The following is a 17,476-nucleotide window of genomic DNA, read 5'->3' as shown; positions in this document are numbered from 1 at the left end:
GGTTGGAGCTGCAATTAGGGTATTTTAATGGATTTTTGTTTTCTTATTTGTGCAGCTCTGGTCTGAAATCAGAGAGTTTTCCCCTTGCCCACACAGAGAAACTCACTGGGTTGATGCAGAGCCAGTTTGCAGCAGGGCACTCGGAGAACTTCTCCTCAAGAGCATTTTCAAGTGGTTTTTGTTTTGGCACTGGATGCTGCTGGGAGCCAGGGATGCTCAGAGGGGACTGAAGGCACCGTGACTGTGCTGTGACAGCACTGAGAGGTCTGGCAGGGTCTCCTTTCCATGCTGTCACCAGAACCACGGGGACAGCCAGAGCTGTCACCTCAGGAACGCGTGGAGCTGCAGGAGCTGCGTTTTCAAAGCAGGGCAGCCCTCACACACCATGGGGGGTCTGCACACCCCAAAGAAAGGTCTCCTTCTGTTTGTGGTGGGCAGGAGCAGGGGCAGCAAAGCCACAGTGCTGAGTGGGGTGGGTGTCCAGGAGATTTGGGGACAGGCTGAGGACGGAGACCGCCTCGAACTTCACAGCTTCCTCTGAAATTTCTGCTTTTCCAAACAGCCAGAGAAAAGAGCAGCAGCAGCAGGGACTCAGCAGGACACCTGTGCTGCTCTGAGCTACTGGGATACCCCAGTTCTGAGCCCGGAATATTCACTGGGAGCTCTGGCAGCCTCAGGATGCCACCTCTCAGCATGGACCAAGTCACCAGGCAGCGGGGCCGGAACGCTGGAAAGGGGTTTTGGGTCTCAAGGCGGCTTTCACACCATGGGGATTGAACCTGTCCCTTCTCCAGCTCTTTTTCCATGAACAAACAAGCATTTTCCCCATTCCTCTCAAGACAGACAACACAGGAGCCTTTACTTTCAGCGTTTGGGGTTTATTTGTAGGGCTGGGGTTTGGGGCCTTTCCCTGAGAATCACTTCCAAAGAGCAAATTAGTTGGGGTTTATAAGCAATGCCTACAAAGGTCTCCTCACCAGCAGGTGAGCTCCAGGTACGGCACATCTGCCTGATGGGGAATTTGGGGGAGACATCAGTGCTTCCCTGGCAGCTTCCCTGCCAGAAACCTTGGTTTTGTTCAGGGTCTTGTAAACGCACATGAAGAAGTGCATCGAGCTTGGTTTGCCTGACAGCAACTGTGAGTGTGCAATGTTTGCCTCTCCTACAACAGCAGCCACACAGAGATTTCAAACAGAAATCTCACCAGATGGTTCTCCTAAAGTCATTCAGAATCCTTCTGTATCTCTGCTGCATGTCAAGGTCAAAAGGAAAAGTCACTGAGAGTCCTCTGCACACCGAGAGGTGGAAGCCAGGAGCCTTGGATTTCACACTCAGACCTTCCCAAGTGACTGCAGCACTCCTAGCCAAGGCATTTTTAACAACCCATTCTTAATTAAAAGGCCAAAATTAGATCAGTGGAACAACCCTTCTCGTGGTGCTGTTTCAAAGGATCCCTATCGTTCCTCGCCTGACAATCACAGTGTTTCATTTATCGCAGTGAAATTTGAGCTGTTCTCTGACCCCGCTGCTGCTCTGGAGCAGGAGCTTTGGCACCTACTGCTGCTTCCAGGTGTTAGTGGGACTTGGCTTTGGCCGCCTTCCTCGTCCTACCCTTCTTGCAGAAGCACCTGCGGCAGCAGCAGAGGCAGCACTTGAAGGAGATGAAGAAGGCGAGGAGCACCACGGCCGCCAGGAAGGCGATGACGTCCAGCGAGTGGTACTGCACCCAGTTGAGGTCGTGGGCAGCGGGGCGCAGGTGAGGGGCCCCCTTGTGCCTCATCACAAACTCCACCCAGTGCACAGCCAGGTCCAGGGGGTGGATGGGCCTGTCCAGGTGCAGGTCGGAGAGGCGCTGGATGTTCTCTTTGTACCTGCCGAGAGAAGGGGATGGGGGGGGGGGGGGGGGTCAAACACGGAATCACGGGGTGGGATGGGGTGGAAGGACCCTAAAGTTCGTCCCTCATGGGTAGGGACACCTTCCACCTGACCAGGTTGTTCCAAACCCTGTGCAGGACACTTCCAGCAGCTTCTCTGGGCTCTTGTGCTACTGAGTCCCTTGGGAAGGACAATGACAAAGTTACGGGCCCAGGAAGTGCTGTTTCCAGTGACAGAAAAAAAAAGAGGGAAAGCTTAGTCTGAGCTCTCAGCAAAACCTCTGGGGTGAAGGTCTCTGGCTGAAATGGGAGACTGGGGGTAGAAAGGCTGGCCAGCTTTTCCAGCTGCATTATTATTACTGCTGTTAGTAGTAATTGTAGTAGTATTACTGCTATTAGTGCTATTATTGCCATAAAAACTGCTTAGGAAACAATGTCAATAAGCTGCTGTTTCTCAGGAATGTGATGGAGTTTCTTAGCCCTTGGCATCCTGGAAAGGGAGCATTTCCTTATGTCTGAAGGAAATCTCTGTGCTGCCTTCAAACCCCTTGGGTGTGCTGACTGCAGCGCTGTGATGTTCCCTGAAATTCCTCCTCAGTTTATCCCTGCACGTTCCTCCTGCTCTGTGCTGGGATTGTCCAGCCTTGCTGAGCCAGGCAGCAGCTCCCTGTGCTCACAGAACTCCTTATGAGCACTGGGGGGAGGAATGTCTACGAAAACTCACCTGTGAGATGAATGAGTGATAAATACCTTAGATAAACCCTTTTCAGACTCCCCACTGACCTGTGCCAGCACAGGTTTGGGGACAAAAGCTGTTTGCCACTTGTGTCAAAGCCCTGTGTGTCACTGCCTTGGCTTCAAGAAGGTGGCACAGTTTTTTGGCAAACTGATTTCTTTCATTGCATTCGTAGCCCATCTCCCCCTGATCCCTGCATCCTCCCCTCTCAGCCACTCCTTGTCTCCTAAAGGGGACAGCCTGAAGTTAACCCAGGGTGAGCATCAGCTCCTTCACGGAAGAAGCTGCTATCAAATCTCTAATTTTGATAAAAGAAGCCATTTAGGGACAGAGAAACCTCGTGGTAAGCTGGTAGTGAACATGCTGGGGCCACACAGCAAGAGGGAGGAAGGCTGTGCCTCTGGTACTGACTTTTTATCGTTGATCACAGCTTTCAGGGCAGTGGAAATGTCGTTGGAAGTCATCTCCAGGATGTTGAGGGTCAGCCCTGCGCCGCGGGACTCCACTCGCTTGGCGTTGTCCATCTGGTCCCCGAACAGAGGCATCAGCACCATGGGCACCGCGTTGCAAATGCCCTCATAGACCCCGTGGGAGCCTCCGTGGGTGATAAAGGCACGGGTCTTGGGGTGGGCTGTGGAGGGAAACGCAGGCTTGCTTAGCTCCTGGAATTAGTGGCTCCCAGCAACACACCCCTGGGGGAAAAACCTGCACGAAAGAGGGCCGTGGCTGGGGTAAGTCAAGGATTTGGGGCTGTTGTGAGTGTGGCCAGATGTAGGGATTGGAAGGTTGTAGACCTCTGTCTTGGTTTTGGGTAATCCTCCAAGGCTTCTCTGACTTTAGGATTAAACCAGAGCCAGGAGAGGCTAAAAAGGATGTTACCATCGATTACTTTTTTACCATCTCTTCCACGGCTGTGAATCTCTCTCACAGCCCAGCCTGGTCTCTAACCAACAAGTGCTCTCCTGGCAGCAATTCCACCACTTTAAAAGCCCAAAGACCTGTCTGGAAGTGCTCACTTGAGGACCATAAATTTCCTTTTCAGGCCAGAAGACAGGACAAAAACACAGCCAGGTGTTGAGACTGCTTAGTCAGACATTAAGACTCCCATTTCTGACTGGTACTCAAGTGTTGGAAAACCTTTCCAAACAGAGCTGTCTCATAATTCAGCACTTTCCAGCTCAGCTCCTAAAGGACAAGCCCTGGCCCCAACAGCAAAGGCTGCAAGGAAGGTTTGTGACCCACAGTGATGGGTCGGGGGGTGGTAACTCACACCTGACCCACAGACGGTGCCCTTGGGGCCTCACAGCAGCAGCCCTGGAGTACCAGCACCATGCTGGAGTCAGCCCAGGTGTGCCAGACCTACCCAGGAGGTCGTTCTGAGGCAGCCACTTGACGAGCTTCACGTTCTTGGGCAGGTTGGGAGGGGCCTTGCCCGTGTACCGCCACAGGACCTGGCAAGGGGAGCAAAGCCCGCGTCAGACGCCAGCAGGAGAAGGGAGGGCAGACCTGAGAACAGCGGGGAGCTGCTCTGCTGGAAAGGGAGGAGGGAGATGGTACCGTCTGAGGGACTGTTCCCAAGGCCTCGGCGATTTCCATGGCTTTCTTCATGGGAATCTCGGAGACCATGGAGCCCAGCGAGAAGACGACGACGCCGTGTTCTCCAGAGGCGTTCACCATGGCTTCAAATTCCTGCCAAGGGAAAGCAAGCCTTTAGTCAAAGTCCCTTCTCTTCTCAGAGACTGGAATTGCTGCCATGCTCCCGCAAAACTCTCTGGAAAGGCAACAAAAGAAGCAGCGAGCACAACAAAATGAGGATCGGGAAAATGAGTTGTTAGTGACAGATCTGCATCCAAAGCAGCACAGCCAGCAGGTCCAGGGAGGGGATTCTCCCCCTCTCGTGAGACCACACCTGCAATCCTGCATCCAGCTCCGAGGTTGTCAACGTGGGAAGGACATGGAACTGTTGGAGCAAGTCCAGAGGAGAACCATGGAGTCCACAAGGAGATAGGAGCACCTCCCCTGCGGGGACAGGCTGGGACATTGGGGCTGTTCAGCCTGGAGCAGAGAAGGTTGTGTGGAGACCTCAGAGTCCCTTTCCAGTGCCTGAAGGGGCCCAGAAGGAAGTTGGAGAAGGACTCTTCACGAGGAACTGCAGTGATGGGACAGGGAGTAATGGGTTCAAACTAAAAGTGGGGAAATTTGCGTTAGATATTGGGAAGGAATTGTTCCCTGGGAGGGTGGGCAGGCCCTGGCACAGGGTGCCCAGAGCAGCTGGGGCTGCCCCTGGATCCCTGGCAGTGCCCAAGGCCAGGTTGGAGCATCCTGGGACAGTGGGAGGTGTCCCTACCCATGGCATGGGGTGGAACTGGACGGGCTTTAAGATCCTTTCCAACCTAACCCATTCTATGATCCTACAGAAGAGTAAGTCCTGGGGAAATAAAAATGGGCACATTTAACCCAAGTCTGGATTTAGAGCTTGTTTTCTTTTTTTTTTTTTTTTCCCTTGATGTTCTTCTTTTCAGGCCACACAGCTACAAGAGAGAATTAAAATCCTGGAGAAGGCCTCTGACGGCAGGTAACTCACATTTCTAATATCTGGATTGATTGTATCTGCTTTGGGTGTGATAACACTGAACTGCTGCCAGTTTTGTCTCTATTTTGTTTGAGTGATTTAAATAATAGGAGGAGATGTAGCACTGGAAGCCAGGAACAAAAGGATTCCGATGAAGCAGAAAAAACAGCCCAAGGCTGGAGCAAAAATTCTTTGAAATAGAAAAATGTTTGGTCAAGCCAAGGAAGGAAAGGCAAAACTGGAGAAACTGTTGCAGGCGTCAGAGTTAAATAAGTGCAATACAATGAACTAAATGTCCCTGTAAGTCTGGCAATTGCCATGTTATCTCTGGGATCTGAGGGGATAACCAGAGAACCATGGAATGCTTTGGGTTGGAAGGGACTTTAACGATCCTCTCATTCCAACCCCCTGCCATGGGCAGGGACAACAGAGACTGACTCTGTCGGTGTATGCTCTTTTCCATATTTTTGTGGCTGTCTAGAGGCATATTTAGCCCTATTTATATTCTGTGGGACCAGTCACAGCAGTTTTACTTTGTTTTTTAAGATGTTTTTGAGTTCCAAGGTCTGACTTTCTGCTCAGAAGCGTTCCTCCTACGAGGGAACTTTTTGCAGCCCTGCTTTGGGGATATGCAGGTTATTTTAGCAGTGGTTTTAATCAGCACCTGCTCATACCTTTAGGAAATATCTGCAGTGGCCACTCATGAAAAGATAAGAGAATTAGGAGGATTTCTTAATGGAAAGAGGGAGACATCCCTTAATATGAGGAAGTCTGGCACAGCTGAAGCAAAATACAGTTGCAGTGCACAGTATTTTCCACAAAAGTAGAAGTGCTGCTCTGCTGGTGGTGGGGATTTCACTCGGGCCTGCCTGAACTCTCTGAAGTCCATGGAATCTCCTGAGCTGGGAGGGACCCACAAGGATCATGGAGTCCAACCCCTGGCCCTGCACAGACACCCCAACAACCCCACCCTGGGCATCCCTGGCAGCGCTGCCCAAACGCTCCTGGAGCTCTGGCAGCCTCGGGGCCGTGCCCATTCCCTGGGGAGCCTGGGCAGTGCCCAGCACCCTCTGGGGGAAGAGCCTTTCCCTGAGATCCAACTTAACCCTGTTCTGACAGAGCTCCAGCCGTTCCCTGGGTCCTGTCCCTGTTGCAGAGAGCAGAGATCGGAGCTGTCCCTCCACTCTCCCTCTTAAGGAAGCTGTAGACAGGAAAAAGGAAAAGGGAATGGAAACAGACAGGAAAGAATGGAAGAGAAAAAGCCCTTTTTTTTTTTTTTTGGTGCAGGTTTGTCTGGGAATGCAGAGGTGTAGCACAAAGTAACTTTTCCTCATTGCTCAAGGGATGCAGAGGAGCAAAACGCATTCCCAGCCACTTTCACGCGGCATTATTTATTCCAGCCTGGGAGCTCCATCTCCTGGACAGAGCTCACAGCGCACCCACAGCTAAACTCGGGCCGGAGGAAAAAAACGGGAACTAACCTGGGATAATCGGTTTTCCCGAGTGCAGCCTATGCCTCCGACCAAGACCATGTTGGGCATGAGGGGCCTGGGGTACTCAAAGACAAAGTCGTATTTCATGAGCCAAACAGCGGCGTGGCCGAACAGCTCGGGCACGGTCGCCTCCCGCTGCAGGAATTCCCGGATCAAGGGATCATAGGGGGAATAAAGGACAGAGCAGGCCAGGGAGCTGCCCAGGGTGGCCAGGAGGTTGGCCAGGCGCCGCAGGAAGGACATGCGGTCCGTGGAGCGCGTGAAGAACCGCGGGACGTAGGAAGGAGGGCTGGGACACAGAGTGGCCTGGAATTCCAGGCTGCACGGCAGCCCCCGCAGGAAGTACACGGAGGGCAGGGACAGATGTTCCGCCAGTATCTGCCCACAGGGGAAGAAGGGATCCATGAAGACGGCGTCAAATTCGCTTCCCTCGAGGTACCGGATCAGCTCTTTGTCGGACAGGAGGCGTTTGCAGGAATCCAAGAACATGCTTGTAAAATTGGCTATTTTGGAGAGTTTTTCCAAGAAGGGCTGAGGTGTGAAACTCCTGTGGCCCATCTGCTTAAACTCTGCCTCCACAAACTCCCTGGTGTAGGACACGGGGTAGGTTTTCAAGGTGTAAAGAGGGGATGACTGGATCCGCAAATTTATCTCCGGCGCAACCACCACGATTTCGTGTCCCTTGTCCCTGAGCTTCTCCACGACCGGGCGCATGCTGAGCCAGTGGCTGCCGTCGATGGGTATGACCAAGAGCTTCCCACCGTCACAAGAGGCCCACAGCAGCAGGAAAACCACAGCCCAAGGGGCAGGAGAAAGAAACGCTGGCTTTGGAGAAACCATTTCCCTGGTGCCACCAGCGAAGGTTTAAACGGCGGTGAAACCGCAGCCGGGCATGAGGAATGGATTGCAGGGAGCTTCCCACTTGAATTTTAACTAAGGTGGGGGTTTAATTTTTAACAGGCAGAAATTGGGGTAATTTTTAACTGTGGGTAAATACCGGGTTTATCATCTGTGCACAGGGAAGGCTCTCAGTGAGTGGGTGCTGCGAGGTGAAGTTGAACATTTGGACTGAGCCAGGAGGGAAGAGTGACCAACAGCCTCTGGGGCTGAGAGGCTGAATGAGAGCCATGAATGGGACTGAGCCAGCAATCACTACATCATTGACATCTAGTTAATGTTCAACCCCCTGCCTTGAGTCCACTGCACTGATTGGACACGGAACTTGGCACAAATCGGACCTTTGGATTGCTCTGTGCCCCTGGATTGTGACCAAGAAGCAAAGATTGACAGAAGTTTGATATAGGCTGGGTTGGAAAAGTTTATCTCCAGACTTGTTGCTCTATTACGGCAGTTATCCCAGTGAAAGCCCTGAGTTTACAGTAGGAAATATGCTGTAAACTCAGCAATAACTCCTGCTGTTCCACACCACAACGGTTTGAAAGCAGAATGAACCAGGAACATCTGCATTGTTTGCACAGCACGAGGCAGATCTGAAGGAGGCAGAGTAGTTACAGTCCTGAAGGCTTTCTTTCCCAACCATCCTCTTATCTGCTATCTTGCACTGCTGCTTGTGCAAATCCAGAGGCAACAGAGCTCCCTCTGCCGTCTTTGCACGCCCCTAGTTTAGGGCTGTTGGTGCACATGGAATCATGGAATATCCTCACTTGGAATATCCTGGCCCTCAAGGATCATCCCATCCAACCCCAGGCCCTGCACAGCCACCCCACCACTCCCACCCTGGGCATCCCTGGCAGCTCCTGGAGCTCTGGCAGCCTCGGGGCCGTGCCCATTCCCTGGGGAGCCTGGGCAGTGCCCAGCACCCTCTGGGGGAAGCACCTTTCCCTGATATCCAACCTAACCCTGCCCTGATGTTCTGTGCTTCCCCCAGCTTCATGTTCTGTGGCACAGCAGAAGTGCCCGTGTATATTCACAGAGTTAATTCCACATTTCCAATTTTTGCCCAGTCAAGTCTCCTGCGATTAACTGGCATTCCACATCCCTTAGGAATATTAAATCCTGTGACCTAGAAGTATTTTGTCATTTACCTGGACACAGAGCGTGCCATGTGTGTCTAACATGATGGGGACAACTTGACCTAAGATGTCCTGGAGAGAAACCCTTCAGCAATCCTTGTGCTCATCTCTCAAAGCCTAAGATTCCCACTCCCGTGCCATCCTGGGATTCGATCGCACTCAAGCACGAATATCACTGCAGGAAACACTTAAGAAAAGCCCATCTCAGACAAGCACCAACACCACCCTCGGGGTAAGCAACAACAAACCTTTGAGAGGGGCTTCTTTTGCAGACAGTTGATGCCTCCAATATAGACCATGTTGGGCATGATGGGGCGCGGATACTCAAAAACAAAGTCGTATCTCATCAGCCAAACCGATGCTCGGCTGAACAGCTCCTGCACTGTTACCTCCCTCTGCAGGAACTCGGAGGCCAAGCTCTCGTAGTTCAGATAAAACAGGTGGCAAAGCAAAGGCTCTGAGAGCCCGATCAGGAAGTTCTTCACGCGCTCCGGGAATGTCATGTGGTCAGAACTGGATGAGAAGGTCCTGGGCACGTAGGATACAGGGCTGGGACACTGCGTGGCTTTGTAGTCTAAGGTACACGGAAGGCCACGCATGAAGTACACGGAGGGGAGAGAGAGATACTCGGCCAGAATTGGCCCACAGGGCAGCACAGGGTCCATCATGATGGCATCAAATTTGCTGTCCTGGAGGTACCTCATGAGTTCTTTGTTGTACAAGAGATGCCGACAAGCGGAGGAGAACATGTCGGTCATCTTTGAGATGTTGCTGAGTAAAACTGAGAGCGTTAACTCAAAGCTCTTTGTTCCCAGCTCCTGGTACTGTTGATCCACAAACTCCTGGGTGTAAGGCACCGAGTATGTTTTGATGGTGAAGGATTGGGGGCTTTTCAAGAGCAAGGCAGCATCAGGAACCACGGCCACGATTTCGTGCCCCTTCTCCCACAGTTTCTCCAGGACCATGCGCATGCTCAGCCAGTGACTTCCATCCTGAGGCACCACCAAGACCTTCCCACCGTCTGCCAGACTCCAGAAAGCAAGGAAGAGCACAAGCCCAGCATGCACCTGGTGCCTCCACATAACTGTCGTGGGGCAGGAAGAGAAAGGAGCTGTTCCTCCTTGCTTTATTCAGCAGCAGATGAAGCAAAGTCTCCTTGCACCTCACTTATATTGTGCTGGACTTTAATGTTTATCTCTACAAAATGTTTACTGAGACAGGTTATTGGAGTTCGAAAACCACGTTGCTGATAAAAGACTTGATTAAAGTGCTATCAAGCCACCTAAAGAAGCTTTTCCATGCATTTACGTTATCTTGAATGATTCAGAACAACCAGCAGGGCCATTGATTAGCAGAGGTAGCAGCTGTTTGTGGAGGGGTTTTGCTGTGTCAGGGTTGCTTCAAGTGGCTTGCTGTGCACTTGATTGTCCCAGGCAAGATTGAAGTCAGGAATCAAAATTTATGGCCACTGAACTTCTCCACAGAGCTTATGCTACAAGAATTGTGTTGCACTGTTGACATGGAAGACCTAAACCTCCAACCTTTGCTCAGGAAGGTTCACAGAGAATGCTCTCCACAGCAAGCAGGAGCTGGCATGTGGAGCAGCAGAGTCACCAAAGTTCGGGTAACACATTAACCAACCACCTTTCACCTTTTTTAGCAAAACAGTGATACAGCAGAAAACAGTTTGTGCTCAAGAGGGGCCATCAGACTTCATAGGTGAGTGGCTCGAGGCCAAACATCTTTCTGAAAAGCAATGATGCAGCAGAGGATGTGGTTCTTGCTCAAGAGGGGCCATGGGAGTTCAGGGGTGAGAGGCTACAGGACTGAAATGGGTTTCAAAGTTCTTAATTACAGTCCCCTTCCCAAAGTTCGGAAGGTTTGGCTGTGGTATGAGCCAAGGAAAGTCCAAGCTCATCTCCTGTGCTCACCAGAAGAACGGGAGAACAGTTCCTGAGGTGCTTCTGCCAGTGCTATGAGATTTTTAAGACAAAAACCCACCAAACCCACATTAGAGTCCTGATCTTGATCACAGAACCACAGAACATTGAGGCTGGAAAAGCCCTCCAAGACCATCAAGTCCAACTTGGGACCAACCCCACCTTATCACCCAGCCCAGAGCACTGAGTGCCGCGTCCACGTCCTTTGGACATCTCCAGGGATGGGGATTCCAAACTGCCCTGGGCAGCCCGTTCCAAAGCCTCACAACCCTTTCTGTGAGGAAATTCCTCCCGATGACTGAGCCAAGCTCTTCTGGGTAGCACTAAATAAATCAGGGCAACAAACAGCAGTTTGAGAGACCTGGACTGAAAATTTGGAAAAAGCCTTTTACCCCTGAAGTTTTGCAGGTTTGCCTGTCTGACACGGTCGATCTGATGTGGAAGACAGTCCCACTCTAAGGACTTCTTTAGATATCCAAATCAGGTTGATTGGAATGGCATTTAAGTGCCCAGTTATTCCTGAGAGCCTGGGTTGAAGCTGCAGCAAGGGATGCAATGGGAACCCAAGGTTTAGACAAAGGGTCCCTGTAACAGCGCGAAGTTCTGGGATAGGGAGCACGGGCAAAGGCATGGGACAACTTTCAAGATAAACCCAGAAAAGCTGATATCTGTAATTTGTACCTAAGAGAAGGGCCTGGCCAAGCAGATCTCACCTGATATGAAGGCATATTCCACATGGATATGGAAAAACCGGATGCCAAATGTTTGCAAGTTTACAAAAGCAATACAAGACACAAGAACGGTACCTGAACAGGAGCTGGCTGGAGAAGAGAGATTCTTTTAGACCCCCCGAGCAAGCATGCCTTAACAGAGTGAACTCTGAGCAGTTTCTCCAGGCTTGGAAGACTTCTCTTGGAGCAGGTAGGAATGATGGGAGAGCTGATCCATGAAATGGCTACCTTTGCCCAAGGCACCTGAGTGTGGTAAGGATACTCCAAGGCTAATCCTAAGTGTTATTCCAAGATTAAGACTAAATGTGTCCTAAAATGGAGAGGAGGTTCTCCAGGGGGCCTATCAAAGAAAAGGGATTCTTATAAGCCAGCAAGAAGGACTGTAATGTTTACAGAAAATGCACTAAATAGGAAGGAATTTCAGACATCAGTGGGGAGGTTTAGATTGGATATTAGGAAAAATTTCTTCATGGAAAGGGTTGTCAAGCACTGGAAGGGGCTGTCCAGGGTAGTGCTGGAGTCACCATCCCTGGAAGCGTTCATAAAATGTGTGGTTGTGGCACTTGGGGACACGGTTTAGTGGTGGACCTGTCAGTGCTGGGGGAATGGTTGGACACTGATCTTAGAGGGCTTTTCCAACCTTAACAATTCCATGATTTGATGCAGTCCCATTCTGCAGCTGGTGAAGCAAAACTCTGCCTGTAGCTGGCAGTGGGGTAGCACTGAAAGACCAAAAACTACAGGACGTGGAGGGAAGGGATTCTTACCTGCCAGGACTCCATTTCCACATTCGTGTGGTAAAAAGATCTCAGGTAGTGAGAGGGAAGGTGAAGCAGCATTAAACAAGCCATAAGGTGGCAGTACACACTCAGGTAGTAAAGTCAGAGTTGCAAACACACCCTGCAAAAAGGCCTCTCAAATCTCCTATTTGATACATAATCACTAAGTTCTGCTAACATAGTACACACTCAGGTAGTAAAGTCAGAGTTGCAAACACACTCTTACCCTGCATAAAGGCCTCTCAAATCTCCTATTTGATACATAATCACTAAGTTCTGCTAACATTTCAGCCAAACGTGTATCATGTGTGAGACACTACGACAAAACCTTATAAAACGACACTAAAGAGGTAAAAAAACCCCTCAAGCCAAACTCTCGAGGCCAAGTTCAGAAGAGTTTAAAAAAAAAAAAAAAAAAAAAAAAGGTTCAGGAAAGTTCAGCAGAAGTTCATAAAAGTTGTGACACTGGATTTTGAGCAGCACACGAACACCCTTTGCATGTGTTTATGAGGGCAGAGACTGAAGTCCACAAGTCCAGCCCATTCCAAAGGTGAGATTGCAGGAGAAAGTCAAGCTAAAGTACAGAGCTGAGTGCCAAGGTTGTAAGCTGCAAACGGTACAGCAAATATCCGAGCTAAGGGAATCCATGATTATCTCTCCTCTAAGCCTACAAATCCTGGCAGGCAGCCTGTACCTCTTATTGACCCCCTAAATCCCTTCTGAATTCCAAGGGTTTGTCTACAAAAAAGAAAATCTGCGGCTCTTGAGAGGCTGATTTGGGGTTTTTTTTGGGCACGGTGTGAAAAAATACTCCCCTTTGTTTGCTGTAAGCTTGCTGCATTTCAGTAACATTTCAGTGTTACTGGGAGAAAATATCAGTTCCCCTTGCACCTTTAGCTCTGATTTTCCAGATTTTATAGACCTCTGTCGTAATTCTTTTCATAGGTTTAGCTGCATTTTATTCCATCTCTGCTTTTCTAGCCTGAGTGCCAAGTTTGAATCCTCTTAAAAACGCTCTGTTTTTACTGTGTGAGATTGGGCTTTTTCTGAGAAAAAGCTGGAAAAATGAGCCAATGGCAGCATCATGAAGGCCAGCAAAGGCAAAGTTCTGCCTCTGGAGTGGGATAATCCCGTGCCACAGGACAGGCTGCACTACAGCTGGACTGCAGGAGATGATGAAAAGTTGGAACAAAAATATGAGATTGACAGTGGCAGGACAAGAGACAACAAACACAAGCTGCAACATGGAAAACTTGGACTGAATGCAGGAATTTTTGGATATAATAAGGTGTGTTCACTATGGGAGATACTTAAAATTTGACAAGACAGAGAAAGGAACAACCTGACCTGGACATGTTCTGACGGGAGGTTCTCAGACAGACCTCTAATGACCTTCCAGATGACAATGTGTGATCAGTCTATGACAAGTCAAAGCACAGAGAATCCTTCTTTAAGGAAAAAAAAAACAAAGACAGAATGGTAGAGGAAATCAGCCAGAGGGTAAAGGAAGACCTCCTCAAATCAAAGTGTGTCACTGACAGCCTACTCCAATCCAAAACTGGCTTGGAGCAGAGGCACAGGACCAATGGGGAGTCTCCCAGAGCTAATTCCATATACAACACTTTCTCCACCTTTAGACTCTGATAATCCTTCACGGATACCAGAACCAGCCCCTCTGTGCAAAGCAAGAGAAGTTTGAAATCCACCTTCCTCACAAAATCCGTGTTTCAACTTCCCAGAGGATTTCAAAGCCTGCAAGAACAACAGGAAAAAACAGAGCGTGACCCACCTGATTCAGCTTCTTGTAAGCACAATTTACTCCACTAATCAAAACCATGTTGGGCATCAAGGGTTTTGGGAAGTGAAAGACAAAGTCCAGCTTCATGAGCCAAACTGAAGCCTGGCGGAGGAGATCCGGCACGGTCACCTCCCGCTTGAGGAATTCCGAAGCCAGTTCTGCGTAAGGTTGGAAGACAACATCGCAGAGGAAAAGGTTTGGGATGTCATAGAGCAGATTCTTCACACGCTGGAGGAAGGTCATGCGGTCTGTAAGGCCTGTAAATACTCTGGGGATATAGGAAGGGGGGTTGGGGCACTGGGTGGCCGGATATTCCAAACCACATGGAATTTGATGCAGGAAATACACGGATGGCAGGGAAAGGTGCTCCGCCACTATCTGCCCACAGGGGAGAAAGGGATCTGTGAAGACAGCATCAAACTTGCTCTCCTCAAGGTATCTGATGAGCTCCTTGTTGTGGAGTAAGTGCGAGCACGTGGCCAGGAACAGAACAGAGGTTTTTTTTGCCTGTTGATAAAGTCTAACAACTCTTTCCAGAAAAGATCCTCCTTCAAATACCTCCTTTATTAATCCTTGGGGAACTTCATCCAACTCTTCCTGTGTGAAGGGCACTGGGTACGTTTTCATCACAAAGTTCTTCGATGGCTTGATGTGCATAGTGACTTCAGGTGCCACCACCACCACCTCGTGTCCCTTCTGCTGGAGCATTTCCAGCACTTCCCGCATGCTGAGCCAGTGGCTCCCATCCACCGGCACCACCAGGAGCTTCCCAGCAGCAGCCAGACCCAGCAGGGACAGGAGCAGGACCACAGCTCGAGGAGATGCTCTGAGCCCCGGGGCCATTCCTGCAGGGAATGGGCGAGTGCCTCCAAGGAAGGAAATCTGCGGCAGCACTGGAGCACCCGAGACTGCTCCGCGCTTTTAAGGAATCTCTGCTACCGATTAACTTCTGATCCTTGTTTTATTTGCTGTGTGGTGAATGTGTAACCACTGGTATGATAAAAGGCTGCAGAACAAGCAGCAGAGTTCAGGTAGCTGATAAATGTGGGGGTTGCACCAGATACGCTCAGTGTTTCTCTAATAAAGCCTTTGGCACTTCTGTCACCTTTGGGCAGGACTTGTCAAGCCAACTTAGCCCCTTGAGACTCCTGGAATTTGCTGTTAGTCCTCACTCAGCTATCACCCAGCCAAAATTTCCTAGACTTGCCTGCAAACGGAGACACTGCTTCTCAGCCTGAGAGCCCCCAACCTGCCACATTCCTCAGGATTCCAGCTTTGGAAATACCCGTGTGAGGAAGCGGAAACAGTCACCAGCAAAGAAAGAAGTGGCGAGGCAACAAGGACGGAAGCCTGAGGTGCATTTCTCAGTAAACACCAGAGCTGACTGCAACAATTCGCTAATTAGGGATTACACCTGACTGCAAGGCTTTGACAGCCCCACAAACTCGTTCGTCACTCCCTAAGAGAGTACCAAGCTAGACAAACTTACACAAAATGGCTCTTTACACGTGTAGTGAAAGTGGCATAAACAGAGCCCTCTTTAGAGGTGAAGAGGTGCAGCACAGCTGCCTGTAAATAGAAAGGGAGAGAAAAATTCATGAGCATTCACTCAACCCACCCGAAACAGGAGCCCAATTCCTATTGCAAGACAAAATGCGAGCCTCCTGAACACAGAAACCGATCAAGGCACATATTAAAAACAGACCCACCTGAGGCAGCTCCTTGTGAGCACAGTTTACTCCTCCAATTGGAATGATGTTGGGCATCAAGGGTCTAGGATAGTCTAACACAAATTCCAACCTCAGGAGCCAAACAGAGCCCTTCCGTAAGAGATCCAGCACAGTCACCTCCCGCTGCAGGAACTCCGAAGCCAGTTTTGAGTAGGGTTCAATGGCAAAATCACAGAGAAAAAGGTTTTGGGTGTCAAAGAGCAGATTCTTCACCCGCTGGAGAAAGCTCATGCGGTCTGTAAGTTGTGAAAATCCCCTGGGCACATAGGACGGCGGATTGGGACACTGAGTGGCTTCAAAATCCAAACCACACGGGACTCCTCGGAGGAAATACACAGAGGGAAGTGAAAGATGCTCTGCCAGGATCGCCCCACAAGGTATTACAGGGTCTGTAAGGAGGGCATCGAACTTGCTCTCCTCAAGGTACCTCATGAGCTCCTTGTTTTGCAGGAGATGTTGACAGCTGGCAGCTGCCATATTACTGACCCTTTTCATACTTTCATACACTTTAAGAAATCTTTCCAGAAAAGATCCTTCTTCAAATGAAGTCTGTAAAAACACCTTGAAATCTTTCTCCATCTCTTCCTGTGTGTAGGGGACCGAGTACATTTTCATCACAAAGTTCTCCGATGGTTTGATGTGCATAGTGACTTCAGGTGCCACCACCACCACCTCGTGTCCCTTCTGCTGGAGCATTTCCAGCACTTCCCGCATGCTGAGCCAGGGGCTCCCATCCACTGGCACCACCAGGAGCTTCCCAGCAGCAGCCAGACCCAGCAGGGACAGGAGCAGGACCACAGCTCGAGGAGATGCTCTGAGCCCCGGGGCCATTCCTGCAGGGATCAGGTGAGGGCCTCCAAGGAAGGAAACCCCAGCAGGACCAAAGCACCTCTGCCCACTCGGCACTTTCAAGCAATCTGTGCCACAGCCCACCTGTGGATCCTTATTTAATGTGCTGGGTGGTAAATGTTTAATCCCTGATATGATAAAAGGCTGCAGAACAAACATGGAACTCCTGCCACGTCCACAGAATCACCAGGTAACTCTCATCTGTCTCTATCAGAGGATCAATCCAGAGAGCCCTAAAAAGGAGGCAGAGGTGGCTCTGGGACTGCACTTCGGATTCCTTCCCCCCTGGCTGGACCTTCTGCACGTGTCACATGCAGGAGATGACACATGGACATCACCGTTCAGCCCAGCAGAGACTTCTCCATCACGCCAGGCAAGGCCTGTCCCCTCTCCCTGTCCCTTGGAAATCTCCAGTCCAGGAGACCCAGACCCCACGGCAGCTGTGGGACAGCTCTTTAAGAGGGTTTCTAGACTGGGAAGACAGAAGAGATTGGAGGATGATGCCAGGTTTCTGAGCAGAGGTTTATGAGCACTCTTTGAGGGGGACTTTCCACACAACAATTCAGGGCCTAATTCTGGCTTTGTTTTTGTCACTGACGAAGTGCCAGTGGTGTCCAGCAGTGCTGGAGTTGTGGGAATGCTCAGGTGGCCAGTGCCAGAGTGTACAGGAGGATGTCTGTCAGATGTCACAGCTGCCTCTGCACTCGGGGATTGGTGGAATTGACACAGCAGCCTTGTGATCCCAGCCTGCAGCACACCAATCCTAAGGAACACGAGTGAAGAGAAAGCCAGGGCAGCAAAAGAACTCACACAGCTCTCCAGGATCACCACTGGAGCAGCAGAGGAGGCTCTCCAGGAGGAACTGTGCAAATGGCTGATTCAGCATCAGTGGGACCCAAAGCTCAGCATCATCACCAAGGCTGCACTCAAACCCTCAGTGC

At 50.4% G+C, this 17,476-nt stretch overlaps 1 protein-coding gene across 6 annotated transcripts; it reads right to left on the bottom strand.

Annotated features, from left to right (window-relative positions):
• Nucleotides 1-857: 857 nt before the first annotated feature.
• On the bottom strand, nucleotides 858-16,610 carry LOC116446652 (UDP-glucuronosyltransferase 1-1-like). Of its 6 annotated transcripts, none has more exons than XM_032114841.1 (6): nucleotides 14,086-14,864; nucleotides 8,957-9,097; nucleotides 4,168-4,299; nucleotides 3,974-4,061; nucleotides 3,022-3,241; nucleotides 858-1,871 (listed from the first exon to the last, which is right to left on the bottom strand). In XM_032114841.1, exons 1-6 carry the CDS (start codon nucleotides 14,797-14,799, stop codon nucleotides 1,574-1,576), a joined length of 1,593 nt encoding a protein of 530 aa, XP_031970732.1. In that variant the 5' UTR covers nucleotides 14,800-14,864; the 3' UTR covers nucleotides 858-1,573. The 6 variants fall into 6 exon arrangements, with proteins under 6 accessions (XP_031970732.1, XP_031970733.1, XP_031970728.1 ...); XM_032114842.1 differs by having other exon boundaries at nucleotides 8,957-9,361; nucleotides 14,350-14,864; XM_032114837.1 differs by lacking the exons at nucleotides 8,957-9,097; nucleotides 14,086-14,864 and adding an exon at nucleotides 15,666-16,610.
• Between the last annotated feature and the right edge of the window lie 866 nt (nucleotides 16,611-17,476).

This window comes from Corvus moneduloides, chromosome 7 (genome assembly GCF_009650955.1).
Source record: "Corvus moneduloides isolate bCorMon1 chromosome 7, bCorMon1.pri, whole genome shotgun sequence".
NCBI lineage: Eukaryota > Metazoa > Chordata > Aves > Passeriformes > Corvidae > Corvus > Corvus moneduloides.
Note: the sequence above shows the minus strand (reverse complement) of the source record. Positions and strands in the feature narration are given on the sequence as shown.

Excerpts from the sequence above, each read along its gene's own strand:
- LOC116446652 (XM_032114841.1), bottom strand. The coding sequence starts at position 14,799 with ATGGCCCCGGGGCTCAGAGCATCTCCTCGAGCTGTGGTCCTGCTCCTG. Across the intron at positions 4,300-8,956 it reads AAAAGAAGCCCCTCTCAAAG|GAATTTGAAGCCATGGTGAA; the intron begins GTTTGTTGTTGC and ends TTCCCTTGGCAG. Across the intron at positions 4,062-4,167 it reads TGGGAACAGTCCCTCAGACG|GTCCTGTGGCGGTACACGGG; the intron begins GTACCATCTCCC and ends TCCCCTTGCCAG.